At 39.9% G+C, this 22174-nt stretch overlaps 2 protein-coding genes across 2 annotated transcripts in view; one reads left to right on the top strand and one right to left on the bottom strand.

Annotated features, from left to right (window-relative positions):
- Window positions 1–22174, top strand: part of nlgn2b (neuroligin 2b) — a 203547-nt gene that overhangs the window by 12805 nt on the left and 168568 nt on the right. The gene's annotated exons all lie outside the window — the stretch shown is intronic.
- The window catches only part of fgf11b (fibroblast growth factor 11b), a 55815-nt gene that overhangs the window by 4106 nt on the left and 29535 nt on the right, over window positions 1–22174 (bottom strand). The window contains exons 2-3 of the mRNA XM_034684224.1: window positions 19654–19764; window positions 18394–18497 (exon numbers count right to left, since the gene is read on the bottom strand). Of these exons, the coding sequence (XP_034540115.1) occupies window positions 18394–18497; window positions 19654–19764 (215 nt within the window). The remainder of the gene's footprint in view (window positions 1–18393; window positions 18498–19653; window positions 19765–22174) is intronic.

Consider the following 22174-nt stretch of genomic DNA (forward strand, 5'->3'; position numbering starts at 1 on the left):
CCATTGAACTCAAACATATTTTATTGACCACTAAGGATCAGACACAAGTACACAAAGACATCAAGGGGGGCCTGAGCATCGGCCATTTATTTCTTTTATAGAGACAGTGCCTTATAGTTAATTAGATCTGTCCCTGTTTACGCACAGTCTAACCCACCACATAAATATATTTATTTCAATAAGAATATCATGTTTGGAGATATGTGATCCAGGTCCGTATGATGCCTTCTCCTCCATCCTTTTTTTGACTGCTCTGCAAACACATGCACATATGCACAGGCACTGCCTCCTTTCCTGCTCAGATTCCAAATGTTTTTGGATAAAGTAAGGGTGTACAAAAAAGTAGTCAAATCCGGTCATTTTTCTCAATCAAAAACCTAGAAACAGTAATTCATGCTTTCATTTCATCAAGGTTAGATTTCTGCAATTTACTTTACTCCTGTCTCTCACAAAATAACCTCAATAAACTTCAACTAATCCAGAATGCCGCAGCCAGACTCAAAACCCGATCCAGCAGGAGAGAACACATCACACTCATTTTAAAATCGCTTCACTGGCTCCCAGTCCATTTTAGAATTGATTTTAAAATGATGGTGTTGACTTTTAAAGCTCGTAGGGGGTCAGCTCCAGACTACATTGCTGACCTCTTGACTCCCTACGAGCCATCATGTAACCTCAGATCCTCCGGTAGGTCTTACTAACTATTCCACGCTCAAACAAAAAAACAAAAGGTGATCAAGCATTTTCTGTCCGGGCCCCTAAGCTGTGGAATGACCTGCCGGAAGATATCAGGGAAGCCAACACACTGTCGTCTTTTAAGTCGCTTTTAAAAACTCACTATTTTAGAATACTTTTTATTGATTTTATGACTTATTGCTTTGACCTTTGTTTTATTACTACAGCTGGATTATGATATATTCTTAATTACTGCTTAGGGAACTTTGCAGCTTTACATAAACAATGCATGGCATGAACAACTTCGTTTTCAGACTTGTGCTCTTTCTTTCATTCTAAGGTAATTACGTCATTTTACGTCACTGTTTTACGGCACTTCTTTACGGTACTTGAACAGCAAGATAAACAGGGGGAATACGACCATCTTGTGGACTGGATAAAGAACTGTTTTTACCATCAGTTAACATTACCTGGAGTTATTATCTGTAGACCAACCATATACATCGTCACTATGTAAAGTTATAATATTATATCGTGAATGAACTAAAGATACAACAGTTAGCACTGTCTCTCCTACCTCTCTTAATTAAGGTTCATCTCAGTTAAAAGGGGCTTTATTGACATTGATGCTTTTACATTGCTAAAGCAAGTGCGAAATAAAACAACAAATGTTTAATAGAACAGTAAATTGTGCATCCTCTAAACCCCAGAAATGGCTACCATAAATTATCTGCACGTATAATTAGCTGTCATGTATCGCTGTTTAAACATGTCCCTGCTGAGGATTATGAACATGCAAATGTTGACATTACAAAAATGACTTGATGATTATTTGGTTTTCAGAGTGGTTCGATGAATACATCTGTTATCTCAGCTTCATCACGTTTAGTTTTTAATTGATCTGGTTTGCATTTTGGTAGAAAGCAGGATCCTCGCCTGGTTTGACAGAAACAAAATTAAAGTTTGGAGGGGAGTCTGGCTGCTATATGAAACTTCTTGTAACTCACAGTCATCAAAGGCATGTGATTATGGGCCGTTAATAGGCACTGCTTTATTTTGTCACACGCTGGAAAGATGAGGAGCCACTTCATTATTAGGTTTTTCCCACTTCTGTTAGTCATGTAGATTCAAAAGTAACGTTCATTTCCCTCCAGTCCCCCAGAAGAGAATCAGCCTGTTAATATAAGCTGCCCTCATGTCCTGTCACTTGTCTGTGACTGGTTTAATCTGAATGGACATTTCAGAATCAAATTAGCTCAACTTGGATCATATCCAGCAGTATAGCCAGTCTGTAAATGATCAGATTCCAGCTGCACTTCCCCTCCGTCTGTGTCCTCAACATAAGGACTACTGAGCCCTGCATAATGTTGACCGCTGATATTAACCAAAAGCGACAGATATACATCTCTCTTAGTCTCCGTCAGGGTCTTGACAGGGTCCTTCCCCTGTCAGAGAGCACAGCCAATCTGCTGGATTGATTAAGTGAGAGCTGCAGGGCAGAAACGGCTGAGTGGAGATTTTCTTAGAGACTCAGGACCACAGAAGAGGCCTGAAAGATCACAACTTGGCACAGATGAGCTTTAATATAGAGCCAAAAGTAGATTGAGAAGGTATAAGAGACCTCCAGTTTCACACTTATCACAGATCATCACCTTTCTCCTTCAGCCGAGAAGCTGAGAAGGCACTTCAGGACTCTGTGCCCTTTCTTTGTCCACTCCTCCTCTGCTGCTCCGCCACAGTTTATGCTCTATTAACTGCTGACCACAAAAACAAGAAGCCCCTACCCTTAACCCAACAAACTCCCCCAGTATTCTGACCATATCGCAGGGCTATTTTAAGATCCTTTGACAGGTTTGATATCTTCTGCTGTGCTAACACAAAGAGAATGGGATCGATAGATGATCTGCTTCATTCATTATTAATCAGGCCAGAGAGCAAGAGGGCTGGGAAGTGCGGGAGACAGGTAGGAGAGAGGAAAGGGAGCCCAAGATCACTTGGAGAGGACAGAGGGGTTGCTGGGTAATAAAGGAGATTAAGAAGAGACCATCGTCTTTGCATCTCCCCGAGGACTGAACGCAGGCTGGCGAGGGCTTTAGTCGCCAGCGCCCCATGATCTTACTCTCACGCCCCTCGGGAAAGAGAAGCCATCAGTCCAACAAAGTACCCTTCATCTCAACCTCTGCAATGACACAAGTGATAACCCCTCTCCCTAGTCATCCTATAATTACCCTTCATAATCAGTCCCTTGAAAGTAGCCTAATGATAGAAGCCACATCCTCTGTGTTTCATTCAAGAAGTCTCCAAAGGTCTGAGGGAAAGAAATTACACAGGGAGCCAGCATGACGATGAAATAAATGTCCTCGAAATTTATTCGGACAGACCTGAAATACCTGTTTTTTTTCATAAACTACCAAAATGGCCACTTTGTTGCTCAAAATCTGCTCTTTTCAGCTTTATCATTTTACACAAAGCAACAGAGGAGCAACAACAAAGCTTGCTATAAACGTTACAAAACAAGACTCACAATGTTTTTATCCTTCATAACAAAGACAAAGCATCTTCTTCAGCCCAAAACAAACAGAGCCAGATTTTTAAACAGCTAAATACACAAAATAATGGAGTTTCATGCTGAAAATCAAATTTTTGGCAGCTTGAATCAGGTAGTGCTCACTTGATTCTAGTGGATTAACTGTTTTTTATGCAAATTTTCCTTCAGTTTGTAGTTATTAAAAATTGTTGCTTTTCTTTCTTTCTTTTTTCTGTTTTAGAACAAACCCATTTCCAGGGGTATCATCCTATCCAAAATATATCAGGCTATTAATATCAATAGAAACAAACTAAAGCCACCTAAAATTCAAAAGGTGCATTTCGACCAAGAGTTCCAGGGTCTTTTAGCCCCCAGAACTACTTTCCCCAGAACTAAAAGGTTCCTGTGCCCCCATTGTTGTCTGCGTGTCGACCGCGGGCTGAAGTCCGGGGTAGATTGTACAAATCAGGCCAGTGGCGTATGGAGAAAAAATTTATATTAAATAATATTTTGAAATCTTAATAAAAAACTAAACTAGTATGCATTCCCAGGAACTCCCTCTGTGTTTCAACAACTGTGTGAACTCCACAAACACCGTAACAGTTAACCGAAAGACCCAGGACCTTTGAAAAGTACTACCCCTCATGCAGGGGCTTTTCATGGGGGCAGATTATCTACCCCTGAACTAAATTTAGACCCTGGTTCCTCCAATCGAAACGCAGGTAGTTCAGGGGTAAAGGTCCTGCAGTCGAAAAACGCTTAAATCTGTGAATTTTGTCACCCTTCAGTGTAACCAGGGATTTTCAGGAGTTAATCATTTCGTAGTTGTTTACCTGCCATACTACAAGAATTCATCAGGAAATTAAAATCACAAAAATAAAATACATTTCTAAGATAATAAAACACAAAAATATTAAACCATTAAAAGAACATAAGATGATACACTTAAGATAAATAAATAGAATAAAAGTGACTACAATTTGAACTAGATAATTAAAAAAATAAGACTGTTATAAGAATGAAGCTTAGTTAAAAGCAAGACTAAAAAGGTAGCTCTTGAGTTTGCTTTTAAAAATGTTTATGCTCTGTGCAGCCCTCAGATCTTCAGGTAGGGTGTTCCACAGGCGTGGGCCTTGATAATAAAATATCACTCCTACTCCTGTGCTGCTCAGTGACTGTATTAAGCTAAAGGTGGTGCAAGCTAAAGCTAGTATGCTCGTTCTGTCAAGCCAGTGATGGTGTGCGCTAACAGTAGCAATCACTTGTTCTAGCAAAAACAAAACACACAAAGTACTTTGATTAGCATTTCAGAGCTCATTTGCTAGGGATTTTTAAGGTTAGCCAAATGTAACTATCACTGTTTCCCCAACCTTGAGGTAACCTCTTCTCCTCAGCAGAACTACAGAGACCACCCAGAGTATACTGACTGAGGATACCTCTCAAACCACCAGATTTACCTGCGAAAGATGAATAATGCTTGAGAATTCATTGAGGGCAGCTCATTTTTAAGAGTGATGGCGGAAAATTTCCATCTAAATGGTGGCTGCTCGGACTAGGAATTAAATAAAAACCTCTTTCCTCAACCGTGACTTATTGGGAGGACTTGGGTAGCATCCCTTCCATGTGTCTCAAGCCAAAAATGAATTTCAATGAAAGCAGACGAGAAAGGTAATATGTAGCATCCGTGCTGAGAATCCCCAAGATGGCAAGAACCTTTTTATGATGCAGAGCAGCACCCCGACCCAGCAACCCCCACTCCCCTCCGCCCACACACACACACCACCTTCCTCCCTCCCTCCCTCCCTCCCTCCCTCCACATCCCTCGTGTCTGATTACATCGATTCCACCTGCTTCAGGAAGCTTAACTCTCCATGCCACCATACACTGAGATTACACTTACCACCAAATAAGGACAGTGGAGTACTAATAATACACACTCACAGGGCAGAGTTCTCTGCATCAAACTGCCTTTTTTTCTCCTGCATATAATTAAAATATAAGAACAGGAATGACAGTTATGACTAAAAATAACATTGCCTTCATGAATAATATTAAATATCTTGTTTACTTTCATTTCATCATGCATGCACAAGCATGAAATGAGGACTAACGCCCCTGAACATGTGGCTCTTGCTTTTTGAATTCAAAACATCTTTGACATGCAATTATTTGCAGTCCCCTGTTTAGACAGCAGGGGTCACAGTGTCATAGAGGCTTCCCTGCATCTATTGACTGTCCCATCAGCTCCCAGTGTAACCTATGGGAAGCTGGGAGACCAGCCCAGCTTCTGCAATCACACCCCATTTTCAACAGTTCTGCATTTATGCTGCAGCAACCCACGCACATTACAACATTAAATCTAAAGCTCATTTACAACAATGATCTGTTACATCCTCACGTGCTCTTAATCTGTGCATATGCATGTATGTGTATGTGCAAACCAGAACACCACCAGCAGGGCGTGTTGCTGATGCTGCTGTGGGGCCAGATGTAGATCCACTACGACACACCACGTTACGTAAGTCAATAGGGCATAGACGTGCTTATTAAGAGGGCTTTCCAGAGGATGAGACTGGCAGTTAATTCTGTCTAGCAGCTCACATGTATGGTCTGTCTCTAATGCTTTATGATAGCCCCGGGGGCATGATGCTGGCATGACAACAGAAGAGGGGATTATAATGTGCACGGACTTCTGTGTAGTGTTGACTGACGCCTGGAAGATCCCTGTCATTATGATGTAGCTGTTGACTTTCCCTCTTTGACCCCCAGTGACAGAGGTGGCTGCATGAATCACTGTGCTTTTAATATTCAAGGTAAGAAAGGACATAGGAAGTGGTGGTTCAGTGTGAATCATCATCATCATGTGACTTAATTCAAATATATCCCTAAGACAAATTTGGACGGAGAGCACAGGCACAAGGTGTATCATGAATCAATCAGAAAGAATAAGGTTTTCCTTTCCCTAAGTGCATAATTGGCCGCCCGGCAGAGTGTCCGTCTTTATCATTACATTTCTGCACTTCATCTCTTTTCTCTTCCTCTGGCCAATTATTCTCTAAGCTGCTTTTTCTAATGTCCACATTTTATCCTGTCCTGCGATAAAAAGGCGATGCTATCGCTCTGCCGGTGATGTCCTGCATCCCAATGCAATCCTCCCATGAAAAGAATAGATAGGACATAGCTTCTTTGTCAATAGGTCTCTCATTTTCTTCTTTTATCACTCTCCTGTGTCCCCCTCTTCCTCTTTCTTTTTATCTCTATCAAACAGAATCAGAAGCCTTTAGAAACAGAAGCATTTATTTCTCAGTTGTCCTTCAAGCATTTCTTTAATGAATTAAAGGTACATATAAACTGTGTGCTTTCCCAGGAGAAAGCTGTTTGAAAAAATGTTATGAAAGCTTTGATTGATTCAAAAAAAGGTTGTCCTAGATTTTGTTTTGAGAAACGTCCTCAATGGTGGATTCTTTTTTTTTATTGCATTGGCAATCAAAGACAGCCTGCAACCAAATTCTCACAATTTGAGAGATGCCAAAATCTGTATGAAAATCATCCAATCTGAATGAGGCATACCACTGTAAGGGCTTTAGCAAACTTTTTTTTTTATTACAGAACTTTACAGAAAGTTCTGCTTGGAGGGCTTGAGAAATAGTGACATCACACAATTAGTCCAACAGTGTGCGCTCAGACTACATTGTTTACAATACTCCCAGCACTGTCTGCAGACAGAGGTACACACCTAAACAGTGGTGGACAAAGTGCACAGCTTCATTACTTGAGTCAAAGTATAGATCCTCCAGGTCAAATATTACTCCAATACAAGTGTAAGTTGCTCTGTCAAATGATTACTTGAGTTAAAGTACTGGAGTACTTGCTATTAAAAATACTTAAGTATTCAAAGTACTTTTTAAAAAATCTCTTAATGTTGTATTTTCAAATACATGAGTGCAGTCAAGTCTACATAGGAGTACATTCTGTTACATTATGTTTATTTAAAAAACATTACTTGAAATCTCTAAAAACTATACCATGGAATAAAAACAGAAACTAAGTTACTCTAAGCACAGACAACTTAGTTTGAAATGTTCATCTGGAATGAAACAAATGTTACGTAGCTCAACACGCTTTCTCAGGTTGGACTGTGAATGTTTGTATGTTTGGGCAGAGTGAGAAACAAGGAGAACATTTCAAACGATACGTATCATTCTTCATTTCAAAAACCTCTAACACAGACTGAAGATATGGCCATGGGTGCTCAGGTGGAGAATTATAGCCATCATTACCACCTCTAAATGAACTGCCTGATCTGAGTGAAATTTGCTCTGTGTTTGCTCCACGTTCAACCGTGGAGATGCACGATATACAGGTACGACTAAACCACTGAGACAAACAGAACTACACAAACACATTTTACTGTCTTTGGGATCAGATTTCAGAAAAGAGAAGGAAATTCATGAGCTGACTTTAAAGCAAAAGTAGTGAGTAACTAGAGCACTGATAGAAATGTAGTGGATTCAAAAGTACAATTATTGTCTTCTAAATGTAGTGGAGTAAAAGTCATAAGTAGCCCATCCCCAAAAATAATACTCAAGTAAAGTATAGATACTCAAAAAATGTACTTAAGTATAGTACTCAAGTAAATTTACTCTGTTGCTGTCCACCACTGCACTTAAATACGCGTGAATACGTGTTTCCTTTTGAAAGTTTTATCAGTCTTGAATCAGGCTTACTCTCTGAGTACTCTTGTTCAGGGAATCCTTAAAAAGTTTGCATGTGACATGAGTCTCATCTCATTCTTTTTCATCCTAAATAATGATTGAAGACATATGCAAGTCACTCTGTCACTGTAAAACATAGGATTTTTTTTTCATAAGCTTTTGAGTTTTGTAGGCTTCAGTGCACCAAAATAAAGCAAGGGAAAATAACTGTCAGTGACATGCAAGTTTACTTGACTAAGGATTAAATTACCTGCAGTCAGAGAGAGAGTGACCACAGGGCACACTGCCACCAGAAACACGATCTGACTGAGGCACACATATTGACAGTACATGTGATACAACACAATAAAAACTGACTTAAGGCGGGTACACACTACAGGATAATCGGGCACGATGCAAACGACACCTTTTTCTGATTTTCCTGTGGTGTGGGGTGTGTTATGAGTGATTTTGTCCGGTCGGAGCCGCTCGGAAGGCCTCAGAAGGAGAGATCGTAAATAATGTTTAATATTTGCGACTAGAAATCCTGCAGTGTGTGGGATGCTACGAGAGGAGCCGAGCACGCACAGTGTGTAATGTCACGTGTACCAGAGAAAAAGCCAATCAAGAGGCGAGCTGACTCAGCTGACTGACGGAAGAGGAAGTAAAAACAAACAAAAACATGGCGCGGGTGAAAACAAAAGTTCCTTATACCTCCGAAATGGGAAACCAACACTTTTTTGTGTGTGTTTTCGGAAAGTAAGAGGCTGAAAACACACATCATTACTTCTTCCTGTTCGTCCGCCATGTTTGTTTACACCGAAGTCCCATTTTACTCATAGGTTTTACAAAGCGAGATTTGGAATATTGAGCGTGAAGAACCTGATACTCTGCTGAAGAATCTTATAGTGTGTGCTGTGCTCCGTAGTGCACACCACACACTATAAGATCAGAAGAGAGAGATCTTGTGCGATCTGTCTTTCGGTATTATCAAGGGTGTGGTCTCTTAATGTGTGAAGGTTTGAAGAATCCTGTAATGTGTGCCAGCCATTACAGATCATCTCGGCTTTTTGACGCCAACTTCCTGAAATGGAAGATTGGGCATGCTAGCTATAAGAAGTTTACTCTGCTGCGCTCTCCGAGTCAGTCGTTAAAAAAAACTCACCCACCTTCCTGTACTCCACTCGTTGTTGTCTCTAATCTGCCTTTTTTTTGCTGCTGATGTTTATAATGCAAGTCAAAAAAATGCCACACATCTTAGCTGCATCTAAAATACTCTTCAATTTCAATATTGAAGAATATGATTCACTTTTAAAATAGCAATTAATGGGGTGCTGGTGGCCTAGCGGTCTAAGCACCCCACATATAGAGGCTATAGTCCTCGTCGCAGGGGTTGCCGGTTCGATTCCCGGCTGGTCGACCATTTCCTGCATGTCTTCCCCCGCTCTCTGCTCCCCACATTTCCTGTCTCTCTTCACTATCCTATCAAATAAAGGCAAAAAGGCCAAAAAAATATAACTTTAAAAAATAGCAATTAAATAGGCCGTGTGCCATATAGCTTTGGATGGTGTTAAGCTGTTGACTGTTTTCTGAGGGCTTTTTATACCTGTAGATCAGTCAACTTGTCTGAATGTTAATTTCCACGTAAATGACAAGGAAATAAATTGCCATGAACATCCCTAATCATAGAAATGAAAAAGAGAAAGGGGCAAAAAGTTATTCTGCCATGTGTTATGTTACACTTTTCACACGAGTATGCAATATTATTCTCCGTAGAGCCGACTGTGGTGAAATAGTGTTTATTAAAAATATACCTTGAAGCATAGCTCATACTCTAATCCTTCATTGGTGTTTATGACATGTCTCAAAATGTCTATGTTGCTTTCTGACACGGATTGAGGAAAGATACTGGTTGCGTGTGGGGACATTAAAAATGCACACTAACCCCTGAATGAGGTCACCAAATATTCAGAGTAAGAGGCAAAGCCCATGTGTAAATCTTGACAGGCACAGAAACTGTTTCTGTGAAAACATGCCTGTCAACACCATCCTCATGTCAGCCTCTCCTTCTCCCTCGTACTTGCTCTCTCTGCGTCTGCGAGGAGTTTTCCAGAGCACATAGATTATAAAATGGGGCACGAATGAGCCAGGCTCTATTTTTAAAACAGGATCAGCCATTTTCTGTTGTCACCTACAGGTAGCAAGGCTGTGATTTGTGCCTACAACATGGTAGCAGTGGACTTCTTCGGCTTGTTACAGAGACTAGCCCTTCCAGACTCACCACTATATGAATGTTGGGCAAGCTTCACAGGAACACTCTGAGATATTCAGATGAAAAAAACATTGCCTTTGGTGAGCTGGAGAAGCGGCAGTATATGCTGCAAGATGAGAAAATAGCTGTAAGGATGCGACTTGTCACTGTCAGTCACCTCAGCTCTCCTGTGAGTGTCAGTGATGGGCTTATTTATCATAAATGAGAACATTCCTTGTCATCGTCACGCACACTCTTGGCATGCTTTTGAATGTAAAACAACTACAGGCACGAGACCATATTATACCACCTGCATGAGCAAACGAGTACATCTGATACACAGAAGAGGGTCATGAAATTAAGCGTGCATGGTATACAAAACACGACAGCTGCTCTATTGTGCAGTACCTACAGTATATCAACTCACCCTGTAACTGTACGTGTGTGTATATGTATTTGTGTGTGTAAGTGTGAGAGGAAACTCTCTGAAAGAAGGTCAGCGTGAGATGCAGTGCAGCTATTGACTGGTGCTGAGGAAATCCCTTCTCCTCTCTGTTCACAGAGGCAGGGTGCTCCTGCATGCTAATCACAAGCTCTGAAGATAATAGGAGGAGGCGTATGTGCCATAAGTTAGGATTTAACTCTCCCATGTACGCATGATGCTTCCTCCTTTACATCTCATATGCATAAAAATGCTTTTGCATTCAATGCTTTGCATACATTGTTGCACATATTATGTGGAAACCGACACTCAGATTACCACTAAGGAGGAAAACATGCAACATATTTTAAGAGGGCTGTCACATCACTCAGTCTTCTTTCAAAGAGGTCCAATTAAGATTGCAGGAACAACACCATTTCTCTATGTTTTATCATACAGTATACATATACTCTTTCCTAATTAGGGTTGCAAAACTCCGTGAATTTTCAAAGTTGGAAACTTTCCATGGGATTTAACGGGAATTTATGGGAATAAATGGAAATAAACCAGGAATGAACTAAACTGAAGGTTGGCTCTTAATTGGGAACTTAAATATAGTTGGGGAAAATATATTTTAGCATAATCCTGACTAAAACAACTAGATTTCATGCAAGTGCAGTTGAATATCTATGGTATTCCTCAATCACATGCACATAGCACACTGCTTACTGCAGGGCTATTGAGACCACGCCCCCTACATGCACTGTGCATTCCTCCATCACATGCACAGATGGTTTCTAGAATCCTTCAGAGGCTAGGCTTGAGAAGCTTGAGGGAACATGCTTTTTTATTTGCATGTTGAATGGGACTTTTTGGAGGGAGAGGATCTCTTTTCATTTAAAATTTTGAATGGGACTTTGTTGGGATTGCATTTTTGTTCATTTTTGAATGAGTAATATTTAACTCCACATTCATGTTTATGTTCTTCAATGAAAGAATTGATTGTTCAAACAAATATTTAACACTTGATAAAGTTCTACTGACAAATGAATCTGTTTTTAATTGTATTATTTTGGATGGATGTCTTCTTAAAACAAAACAAGTATTTATGCTTGGATATGATAACTTTCCATTAAATTACCCTCAATTCCTAGTTAATTCCCATAAATTCCCATAATTCCCATGGAAAGTTTCCAATTTGAAATATTTCCAAAATCCCCCATCTGAACTTCCCATGGAAATTTACCAGAAACTTTCTTGAAATTTACCGAAAAATCTTCCACCCCTTTGCAACCCTATTCCTAATACAAGCACTATACTACAAACTCAATGCATGCAATAGTATGTCTTTGTATGCTTGTACATAGATTTGCCTCACAGGATGAAACCAAACCCTTACTCCTCAATATTGTTTTAAAAGCTGAAGTATTCCTGTGACAGTCGTTCATTATATACCACATTGGTGCATTTGTCAAATGTTCAGATAAAGTGAGGGCATGTTGAAAACAAACAGTGATGTAATGTAAGGTTTTTGATATACAACAAACTCAGAGACATTTTGACCTTGAGCATTGTCGGATGAAACAGTCTTTGTTGAAGTGTAAAAGTGTACTGCTTTAGAGCCTGCTCAATATAATTTACCACTACATGTAACATAATCACGTTAGACCTGTTATCTAATAGATGACTAGATATATAAAAAAATAGCAGCCATATAATCCCTTTTATTTTCTGTAAGCTCCTATAGTTGTTTTTTAATCCATGTAGGTATAGTTGAGTGATTTGGCACTGATATCATGTAAGCAGTGTCGTTAGTGCTGTCCAGGGTGCTGAAGGACTCGCCTGCCCAAAGATTCACTGGCTGACCTGATCAGTTTAAACCCTTTGCTAATAAAAGTAATAGCCTTACAAGATGACAAGTGTTTGGCAAGACCAGCAGACTACAGAAATGTTGCAAGCGCTGTCCAAGGTGCTGATCAGACTATGTTCTATCTGTAGTGCTGTCCAAGGTACTAATTATCCTTTTGTAGAGGGGTAGCACTGTCTAGTGAGTGTGTAGGTATTTTCAAATATAAGGGCTTAATTTTGAAAATGACTGCTCATGAAGGCAATGCTTATTGTGGTACTGAGTAAACAAGCATATATTACACTTAGAAAATGTTTTGTCTGACTGCTCATGAAGGCAATGCTTATTGTGGTACTGAGTAAACAAGCATATATTACACTTAGAACATGTTTTGTCTAATATAAATCTTATGTGCAATTTATACTAAAGCCCCTATGGCTCATATGTGAAAGCCTCTCTGACACTTTTCCAGCATAATTTAATCACACTGAAGAGCTAATAAAGTGTTTTGCATCACTGAATTAGTAAATGAGGCAAAACAAGTTTGGATGCACTCCTCCTAAAACTTCAAACAGTCCTGACTTTGTAATATGATCAACTTGTTTTATGTATGCTGATGTCATAAATGAATCCAAGGTAAATTATAATATTCTCTCTTTTGTATCTGCACTCTCAGAGATGTGGCACATTATACCTGTATCTTATGAGTTTAATATACATCTCTACTATCTGCAAGGCTTGATCACAGTCTGTGTATCAAGGTTATCAGTGTAGAAAGAGTACAGAAATACTCATCTACCGAAATCTTTCCAAAAGTAATTTGAATATTCTGCAGGAAAACTGAATGGCTGTCAACCATTTCCCTTTCTTCCCCTTTGTGTCTGATTTTTCTTTGTTGTATTTTCAAATTTATTTTAATTTAATTTTGTTTTTGCCAATACAGTATAATAGTTTACAGTCTTTTTCTGTTTTTAAATGAACACACACATCTGCCCTCCCAAAACCCTGCACTCCCTCAAACCCCAACCTAAGTTAGGAAAATAAAAGAATTAAAATAAGACAAAATACAATACAATAAAATGATAGGTGGTAAATAAATAAATAAATAAATGAATAAATAAATAAATAAATGAGTAAGTAAATAAATAAATAAATAAATAAATAAAAATACAAGATGTCGATCATAAGAAGATTTGGTCTTAGTTTTGCTTGCTGCCCACATCCCAGTCAGAAACAGTTTAAATCAGCAAGCATCGCCCATATGTCTCACGTCGCCTCTTTGTTGTATATTTTATATTATATATATACTCTTATTTTCTTTAAGGTCCAAGGACTGCATTCAGATCTTGCCTGCAAAAGCAACCGTACTGTGAATCCCTTCTCATATAGTGACAACATCTGTCTGGATTTGAAGTGATCGCTGCAAGCCAGCTGGGTTTTTGTAACAATCACATTTTTATTCCCTCTTTCCTTCATAACTCATGCAGATTTCCATCTAATTGACATTTTATTTCACTCCAAAAAAAGGCTGTTTATTGGAGATTTTTGTTATTTACAAAGCTTTAGCAGCAGTTTCAAAACACATCGCTCCTCTGCCTTTTCCTGTCCTATCAAGGGGGTGTTACCTTTCTGGGCAACATCAATCCACATGACAGCCATGACTTTTTCTCGTTTGAGTAAACTTCACAAGACAGCCTTAGGAGCACTGAGTTGGGCTCCTGCATCTCATTGGCCCATTTTTGGCTTTATATTCATTGAGAGAAAAATGACAGTTTGTTTTTTTCTCCCTCTGTGATGATTTCAATATGCACACAGCACCCGCCTAGGGTAGCAAACTGGATGCAGATGGAGCACTGTGAGGCCAATTAAAGTAAATAACAACTGTTATGTAGAAAAAGACCCCAAAAGGAACAATTAGTGGACTGTTTGATTTCTAATCAAATGTAACCTTGATCACCACCACAAGAGGTTGCTACTTTTGAATGGTTACGTTTTAGGTTGTTTATTATAGTAGATAATTTACTTGAATCTATAATGCCTGCACAGTTATACATGAATACTGCACATACATATTCAGTGTCCTTCATGTTGAAGTGGTGCAAATGGTCCTCAGTAGTTTATGATGCTTAAGACCTTGGTATTCAAATCTGGGATACGCCACTGATGCCTATTTCAATTCCGACTCGCAAGGTCCAATTTGGAGTGATATGATTCGACAGTTTAAATTTTATTTCAATATGATAGAGATTCTCAACTAAATAATTCTATTGATTGTAAAATCAATTTTTTTATTTATAACCTTTATTTAACCAGGAAATGCTCATTGAGATTAAAAATCTCTTTACCAAGAGAGTCCTGGCCAAGATAGGCAGCAGGACAGTTACAGAGTTACAAATAGACAATACACAAATAGCAGGAGCATACAGCAGCTACACAACAAATACCTCCAGAAAAACAGCATGAGTGATATTTAAACAAAAACATCTGCAGACAGATGCACCAGCCTCCAAGTCATTTAAGGATCGCTTGAAAGCATTCAAAGTTATCCGGCCGCAAAGTTTCAGATCCTTTTGTAAGGCATTCCAGGTCGAGGGAGCAGCAAACCTGAAGGCCTTTTTTCCGAGTTCAGTCCTGACCCTCGGAACACATAGTAATAAGAGTTCCTGTGATCGAAGATTATAAGATCCTGAGATCGAAGATTATGAGATCCTGAGATCGAAGATTATGAGATCCTGAGCTCTTTCGTGCAATGTAGGTGAGGAGGTAAGAGGGAAGTAGACCTAAGAAGCACCTATAGATTAAAAGATGCCAATGTTTTTGCCTGCGTGATGACAGGGAAGAACAACCTCCCCCTTTAAACCAGTGCATTGATAAACAATTATAAGGTTTATATTTTGACTCGATCCCAAAGTAGTTACACTACCGTTCAAAAGTTTGGGGTCACCCAGACAATTTTGTGTTTTTCATGAAAACTCACACTTTTATTTATCAAATGAGTTACAAAATGAATAGAAAATATAGTCAAGACATTGAGAATGTTAGAAATAATGATTTTTAGTTAAAATAATAATTTTGTCCTTCAAACTTTGCTTTCATCAAAGAATGCTCCCTTCGCAGCAATTACAGCATTGCAGACCTTTGGCATTCTAGCTGTTAATTTGTTGAGGGAATCTGAAGAAATGTCACCCCATGCTTCCTGAAGCACCTCCCACAAGTTGGATTGGCTTGATGGACACTTCTTGCGTACCATACGGTCAAGCTGCTCCCACAACAGCTCAATGGGGTTGAGATCTGGTGACTGCGCTGTCCACTCCATTACAGACAGAATACCAGCTGCCTGCTTCTTCCCTAAATAGTTCTTGCATAATCTGGAAGTGTGCTTTGGGTCATTGTCCTGTTGTAGGAGGAAATTGGCTCCAATCAAGCGCTGTCCACAGGGTATGGCATGGCGTTGCAAAATTGAGTGATAGCCTCATTATTCAAAATCCCTTTTATTTTTTTACAAATCTCCCACTTTACCTCTACCAAAGCAGCCCCAGACCATCACATGACCTCCACCATGCTTAACAGATGGCGTCAGGCACTCTTCCAGCATCTTTTCACTTGTTCTGTATCTCACTAATCTTCTTCTGTGTGATCCGAACACCTGAAACTTCAATTTGTCTGTCCATAACACTTTTTTCCAATCTTCTTCTGTCCAATGTCTGTGTTCTTTTGCCCATATTAAACTTTTCCTTTTATTGGCCAGTCTCAGATATGGCCTTTTCTTTGCCACTCTGCCTAGAAGGCCAGCATCCCGGAGTCGCCTCTTCACTGTAGACGTTGACACTGGCGTTTTGCGGGTACCATTTAATGAAGCTGCCAGTTCAGGACCTGTGTGGTGTCTATTTCTCAAACTAGAGACTCTACTGTACTTATCTTCTTGTACTGTTGTGCACCGCGGCCTCCTACTTCTCTTTCTACTCTGGTTAGAGCCTGTTTGTGCTGTTCTCTGAAGGGAGTAGTACACATCGTTGTAGGAAATGTTCAGTTTCTTGGAAATTTCTCGCATGGAATAGCCTTCATTTCTAAGAACAAGAATAGACTGTCGAGTTTCATATGAAAGTTCTCTTTTTCTGGCCATTTTGAGAGTATAATCGAACCCACAAATGTGATGCTCCAGATACTCAACTAGCTCAAAGAAAGGCCAGTTTTATAGCTTCTCTAACCAGCAAAACCGTTTTCAGCTGTGCTAACGTAACTGCACAAGGGTTTTCAAGATGTTTCTAATCATCCATTAGCTTTCTAACGCGATTAGCAAACACAATGTACCATTAGAACACTGGAGTGATAGTTGCTGGAAATGAGCCTCTATACACCTATGTAGATATACCATTAAAAACCAGACGTTTGCAGCTAGAATAGTCATTTACCACATTAACAATGTATAGAGTGTATTTCTGATTAATTTAATGTTATCTTCATTGAAAAAAACAGTGCTTTTCTTTCAAAAATAAGGACATTTCTAAGTGACCCCAAACTTTTGAACGGTAGCGTACATAAATGTCCTTTCTATTTCACATGATGATCAACACACTGCAGTAGTCAAAATTATTCAAATTATTCAAACAACACTCATTTCAAAGGACTGCTTAGACAGCAGGTGATATTCTCCCTGAAACACAATACTTAATATGATGCTGAACTTTTGGCTTTGCACATGCATTCCTACATTCACTGTGTTGATGACATGCTGATTATGTTAAATGGGACTGTGTTTTATATACATTACATTACATGTTACGCCTCATCTGTTTATTTATATTACTAAACACTGGGGTAGAATAGTGAAACCTAGACATACAGTATGTCGACGATGTAAATTGTTAAAGCCCTCCATGCCAGATTCTTTGAGTTCTGGCATGAAGGATTAACAGATCATTTTACACTGATGCTTAATTCACTGTTAGAACAAGCCTTGGGCTTTGTAGTTGTGACACTGTGTTTCACCTCTGCATGCAGTTTTCGGATGGCCACTTCACTCAAATATTTGTGTATTGGTAACACGTAATGTGGTTCCAACAAGGCTGAATGGACATAAGGGGTGGGCAAGATGGGCAATCTCAAATCTTTCACAGTATTTTATAATAAACCAGTGTGCTCAGTTCTCAGTAGGAGAGAATGGGGTTGGTTGTCACACTTTATTACTGTTTTGATGATTGCTCATCATCAAAACATCTTTCAATAGTCATTCCTACATTAAATTGAAGCCTAATGTATTGGCTTGAAATGTTTATCCCTCCTATTTTCCAACTCATTGTAACAAAGAGGCAATTAACTATCAAAGACACTCTGACACATTGTTACAACCAACCCCATCACAGGGATGGTTGTCACACACTATGGGGTTGGTTGTCACAATGGTATTTGAGAAGCAAAACAAGACATCTGAGACAAGCAGTTAAGGTTGTGGACTGTCTAATTGTCAGAGGCAGGGAGTTCCACAAACTTGGAGCTCTGATTGAAAAGGCCCGGTCACCTTTTGTTTTAAGGCGGGATCTTGGCACAACCAGCAGAGATGCATCCACAGACCTGATGTCTTATCATCAAATTACAAATCAATTTGAATCGGAAGATCAAGTTTTCTTAAACCCAGCCCGAATTATGATCATCTGAAATAAGAGAGACACTAAGCCGAAGTCCATTTGACAGAAGGCTCAACCTCAAATTTGAAAAGGACAGTAGATGATAAATCCCTGATTAGCATTCTCTTTCTTGATTCCCATGTCAGTGATGTGGATAGCTTCTCTTAAGTGCATACATCAAAAGCATTTGCATCAAGACATAAAGCTTATGTCCTTACCTGAACCTGTACATTATAATCTGAAGCAAGAGCAATCATATTTGTTTTTTCTGAAATGGTGAAAGTGTTGCAGAATCATTTCTTATGGGATTCATTTCCTTTGTAAAAACCTCTATGTATCTGTGGGGCATACTTACCGAGGTATATAGGTATCCATCGCTATTCATGGCCAGGTATAACCCTGTCTTTGCCCCCTGGATTGCCACAATCCGCAGTCCCACTGGAATTAAGTTGAACTGTGCTAAATTGGGGGAATAAAGTAGCAGAGATAAGACACGACAAAGAGTGAGAAAAAAAGAGTAAGAAGATTGTGAAATCCAACTGCAACACAGTCTGCTATTCTGTCTTCACTCTATTAGGCTGCAGTGTCACTGCAGCAATGCTATATCTCTCTTAAAGCCCAAATAGTGTGACCTCGCCGAGTTTATGTTGATGTAAACACAACGCCATGTCACCTTCACTGTGCTTCACACTGCCTATAAACCTGGGCGATAATAGAAATGTTCTTCCACACCAAGCTCAGAGCAAAAAATAGTGTGGGAAAATAGACACAGTGTCTGAGCTGGTTAAACTACTGTGGACTCTATAACAAAAAAATCAGCTTATCTGGAAATAAAAAAAGGCTGATAAAGAGACTGAATCTGAAAAGTCTGTCACAGTATAAGCATCTTAAGAAGGGCCAGTGTCTGAGTCTGAAAGGTCAAATAGGCAAATACATAGAGATGATACTAGAGAGAGAGCACTGCTGGCCTTGAACCCAAAGTCAGACATTTAAAGGTCAGTACAAACCTTCATGTCATCTTAATGGTGCCACTGTGTCACCTAGAAGTGCTGAAATGTCATGCAGAAGCTGTGATTTTTTTGATTTATAAACTTCTAAAACTCTGTTTCATTATCAGGTGAAACAGTAGACTGTGAATTCATAACAGAATAAATGTCTGAAGGGTAACAGCACAAGATTTCTGCATTTGTGTCTACGTACATGTTAAATTGCTGAAGTTTGACAGGCAGTTTAGCATGATGTTCCTGTCATTATCAGGACCAAAATAGTACAAAATGGGAAACTTTGGCACATGAGCGGTCACATTTAACTTTTGCTCCTCAGCTGTTGACATCCACTGAAGCTGCTCTGTAATGCTCAGTGCGTACAGTACAAGATAAACTTTGAGTACAGTGAGAGATTTGGCTCCCAATCAATGTATGCGCTGTTTCATATTTGAGCCGTGATGTTGAAGTCTGCATGTGTTGCATGCATTTAATAGAGTCTGACATATATCCTGTTCCTCTAGCTCTGCTACAGACCAGACTGTGAATAATTTGATTAAAATTACACAACAGTAACGCAAGCAAATACACGTGGGCTATAGAGAGAGGCACACACACAAACACACACTCACAAAATGAGCTGCTTTCATCCCTTGTGCTGTCCATTGTGCCGTCAGGCTGCATCTGCAGGTAGTATCCATGCTGGCTGTATAGCCGGGTAACAATGCCCTTCAGCTGTGGCTCTGCAAGAGAGCACAGGAAACAACATTGTGTCAGACAGGAGCCTGTGCCAGAGGTGGAGAACAGACATGCACAGAGTTACACAACCTGGAAAAGAAAGGGGTTAGACAAATATATCAGAGTTGAAAGATACTAACCACAGGGGAGATTACTGTCTGCAAGTTGGAACATGATTTATGAATATCATCTAACATATTTAACTAGTTTCTTCGCCATCAATTCACGCTGCCAAAATCCTGTTATATCATCAAATCACTTTACATTACGCCACTACTCACTCTGTTTGTATTGTCAGAGTATGGGAGCATGTTTTGATACTGCAGAGGATGCTCTCACTTAAACTTGTATTCAGAGTGAAGGGAGAGGGGACCATATCCAGGGCTGGACTGGCAATCTAACATACTGGGTATTTTCCCGGTGGGCTGACGCACCTAGGGGCCGTTACGCTGTAGGGCTCCTTTTTCAGGGGCGCAGATCAATACCCAGCTCAGTTTTTGCAAAGATGGATGCCACAAAATGTGTTAAGTGGAGGCTGCTCTATGCTCTTCAACATGTTGCACAACAGACACAACCCATCATGCAGCCACAGGTGGGGAGAGGAGAGCTGTAGAGCACTGCAAGGGAGAAGAGCAGGTGTGTGTGTGTGTGTGTGTGTGTGTGTGTGTGTGTGTGTGTGTGTGTGTGTGTGTGTGTGTGTGTGTGTGTGTGTGTGTGTGTGTGTGTGTGTGTGTGTGTGTGTGTGTGTGTGTTATTAAAGCAGAGGGACAGGGTGAGCATGAGGAGAGAGGGAGGCTATAGCAATAACATGCTTAAATGTGGTCATGACTTCCAGTAAACAGTGAGTAACATTGATCTGTATTTAAGCCCAAGCTGTGATGTTATGGAGATGGCTTGAAAATACTGAATGATAGGTTAGATTTGCAGTCTGTGATAAAATGTTATGGGTGGGAGAGTTCTATCACACCAACATGTCCTGTTAAAAATATGACATGATAAAAAACATTAAGTCACAATTTTGAATGTATTAAAAACTCTCATTAAATATTGAGAACTGTGGTAAAGTCCTACATAATCTCTTACTTTAGGCATCCCTCTTAATTTCCAGCATGTTACAACAAAACCTAACACCTTTTCTTTTGAACTTACTCACATAAAATAATAATCAAAGTCACGTAAAAGCTCTTCTGAGAGTCAGTGTGAAGACGTCAGGGAATTCCTTCAGGAGGGAATATACCTGACAGATCAGATGAGGACTGATCTCTGACATGATTACCATATGGAAAAGAGGGAAGCTATTTATTGTGTATGCTTCATGTTGGAAGTGAGAGATTAAGTCTCAAGAGGAGGAAAAAATACAAAATACATTCAGCTCAAAACAACAGGGTTCAGACTTCCAGTACTTGATAACAACTTCCTTGTTAAAGCTAGGGTTGGTAGTCACGGAAAACTAGCATGAATTTGAATGTAGCATTTCCTCAGGACTCCGTCTAACTTCCCCCCCTTCCCCTCGGAGCTCCTCTAAAACGACGCCCCCGCTCACATGCACAAGCGCCACTGATTCCCTACCATATGATCGTGACTAATTCAAAACCGGTTCTCACCAAAACATTATCATAGTGAAAGTTAAAAACACAAACAAACATGGCTCTTGTTAGTACTCACAACTGTCAGGCTAGCATTATCCAGTTGTACTGGTGACACGAGATCAGGAGAAAAGTTATAATACATATAATACTGTAACAGCTGTACTGTTTGTTAAATATGCTCAGTGTAGATTCTCTTAATTCCTACAGTGTTGACAGTTAGTGAAGGCATCAGGAGAGGTGTTGAGTGTGCAAGCTGGAGAGAGGAGAGACAAGAGGAGAAGTTCTTCATTCATTCAAACATTGATTGTTGCTTTGTTGGTTGGCGTGCTCACGGCCGACAGTGACCGGTTATTAAAGCTCAACGTGTTCACCAATTGGCTCGTCCTCCCTACAGCGACCGGACGGATGCTACAATATACATTTCTGTAGGACTTACTGAATGTCATTAATTATTTTGCTTGTCAGAGCTTTTTAGACTCTGATCTGGACTACAGTCCTGAGTAAAGCACCTCATTGGGTCAGAGGGGACAGGCCCAAGGTCGAGCGAGAGGGGCAGTAAATAGAGCCAGGGGAAGCAGAGGCAGGGGACGGGGAGTGCATGACGGGGAAATGTACGCGCAGGAGGCGGGCAGAACGGCAGGACGGAATTTGATTGGTTTCATAAATTGGACCCTAAATGCGGGGATTGGTTGGTGTTTTCCCATGTTTACTCCGGCTGTAGATATCAGCTTTTTTTCCCTTTTTTTAAGACCACATTATGTATTGATTGCCATTGGGACATAAAGATATTTTTAACCAATATAACAAAAAATGTATCTAAATCTGA

Source organism: Notolabrus celidotus, chromosome 5 (genome assembly GCF_009762535.1).
Source record: "Notolabrus celidotus isolate fNotCel1 chromosome 5, fNotCel1.pri, whole genome shotgun sequence".
In the NCBI taxonomy this organism is placed as follows: domain Eukaryota; kingdom Metazoa; phylum Chordata; class Actinopteri; order Labriformes; family Labridae; genus Notolabrus; species Notolabrus celidotus.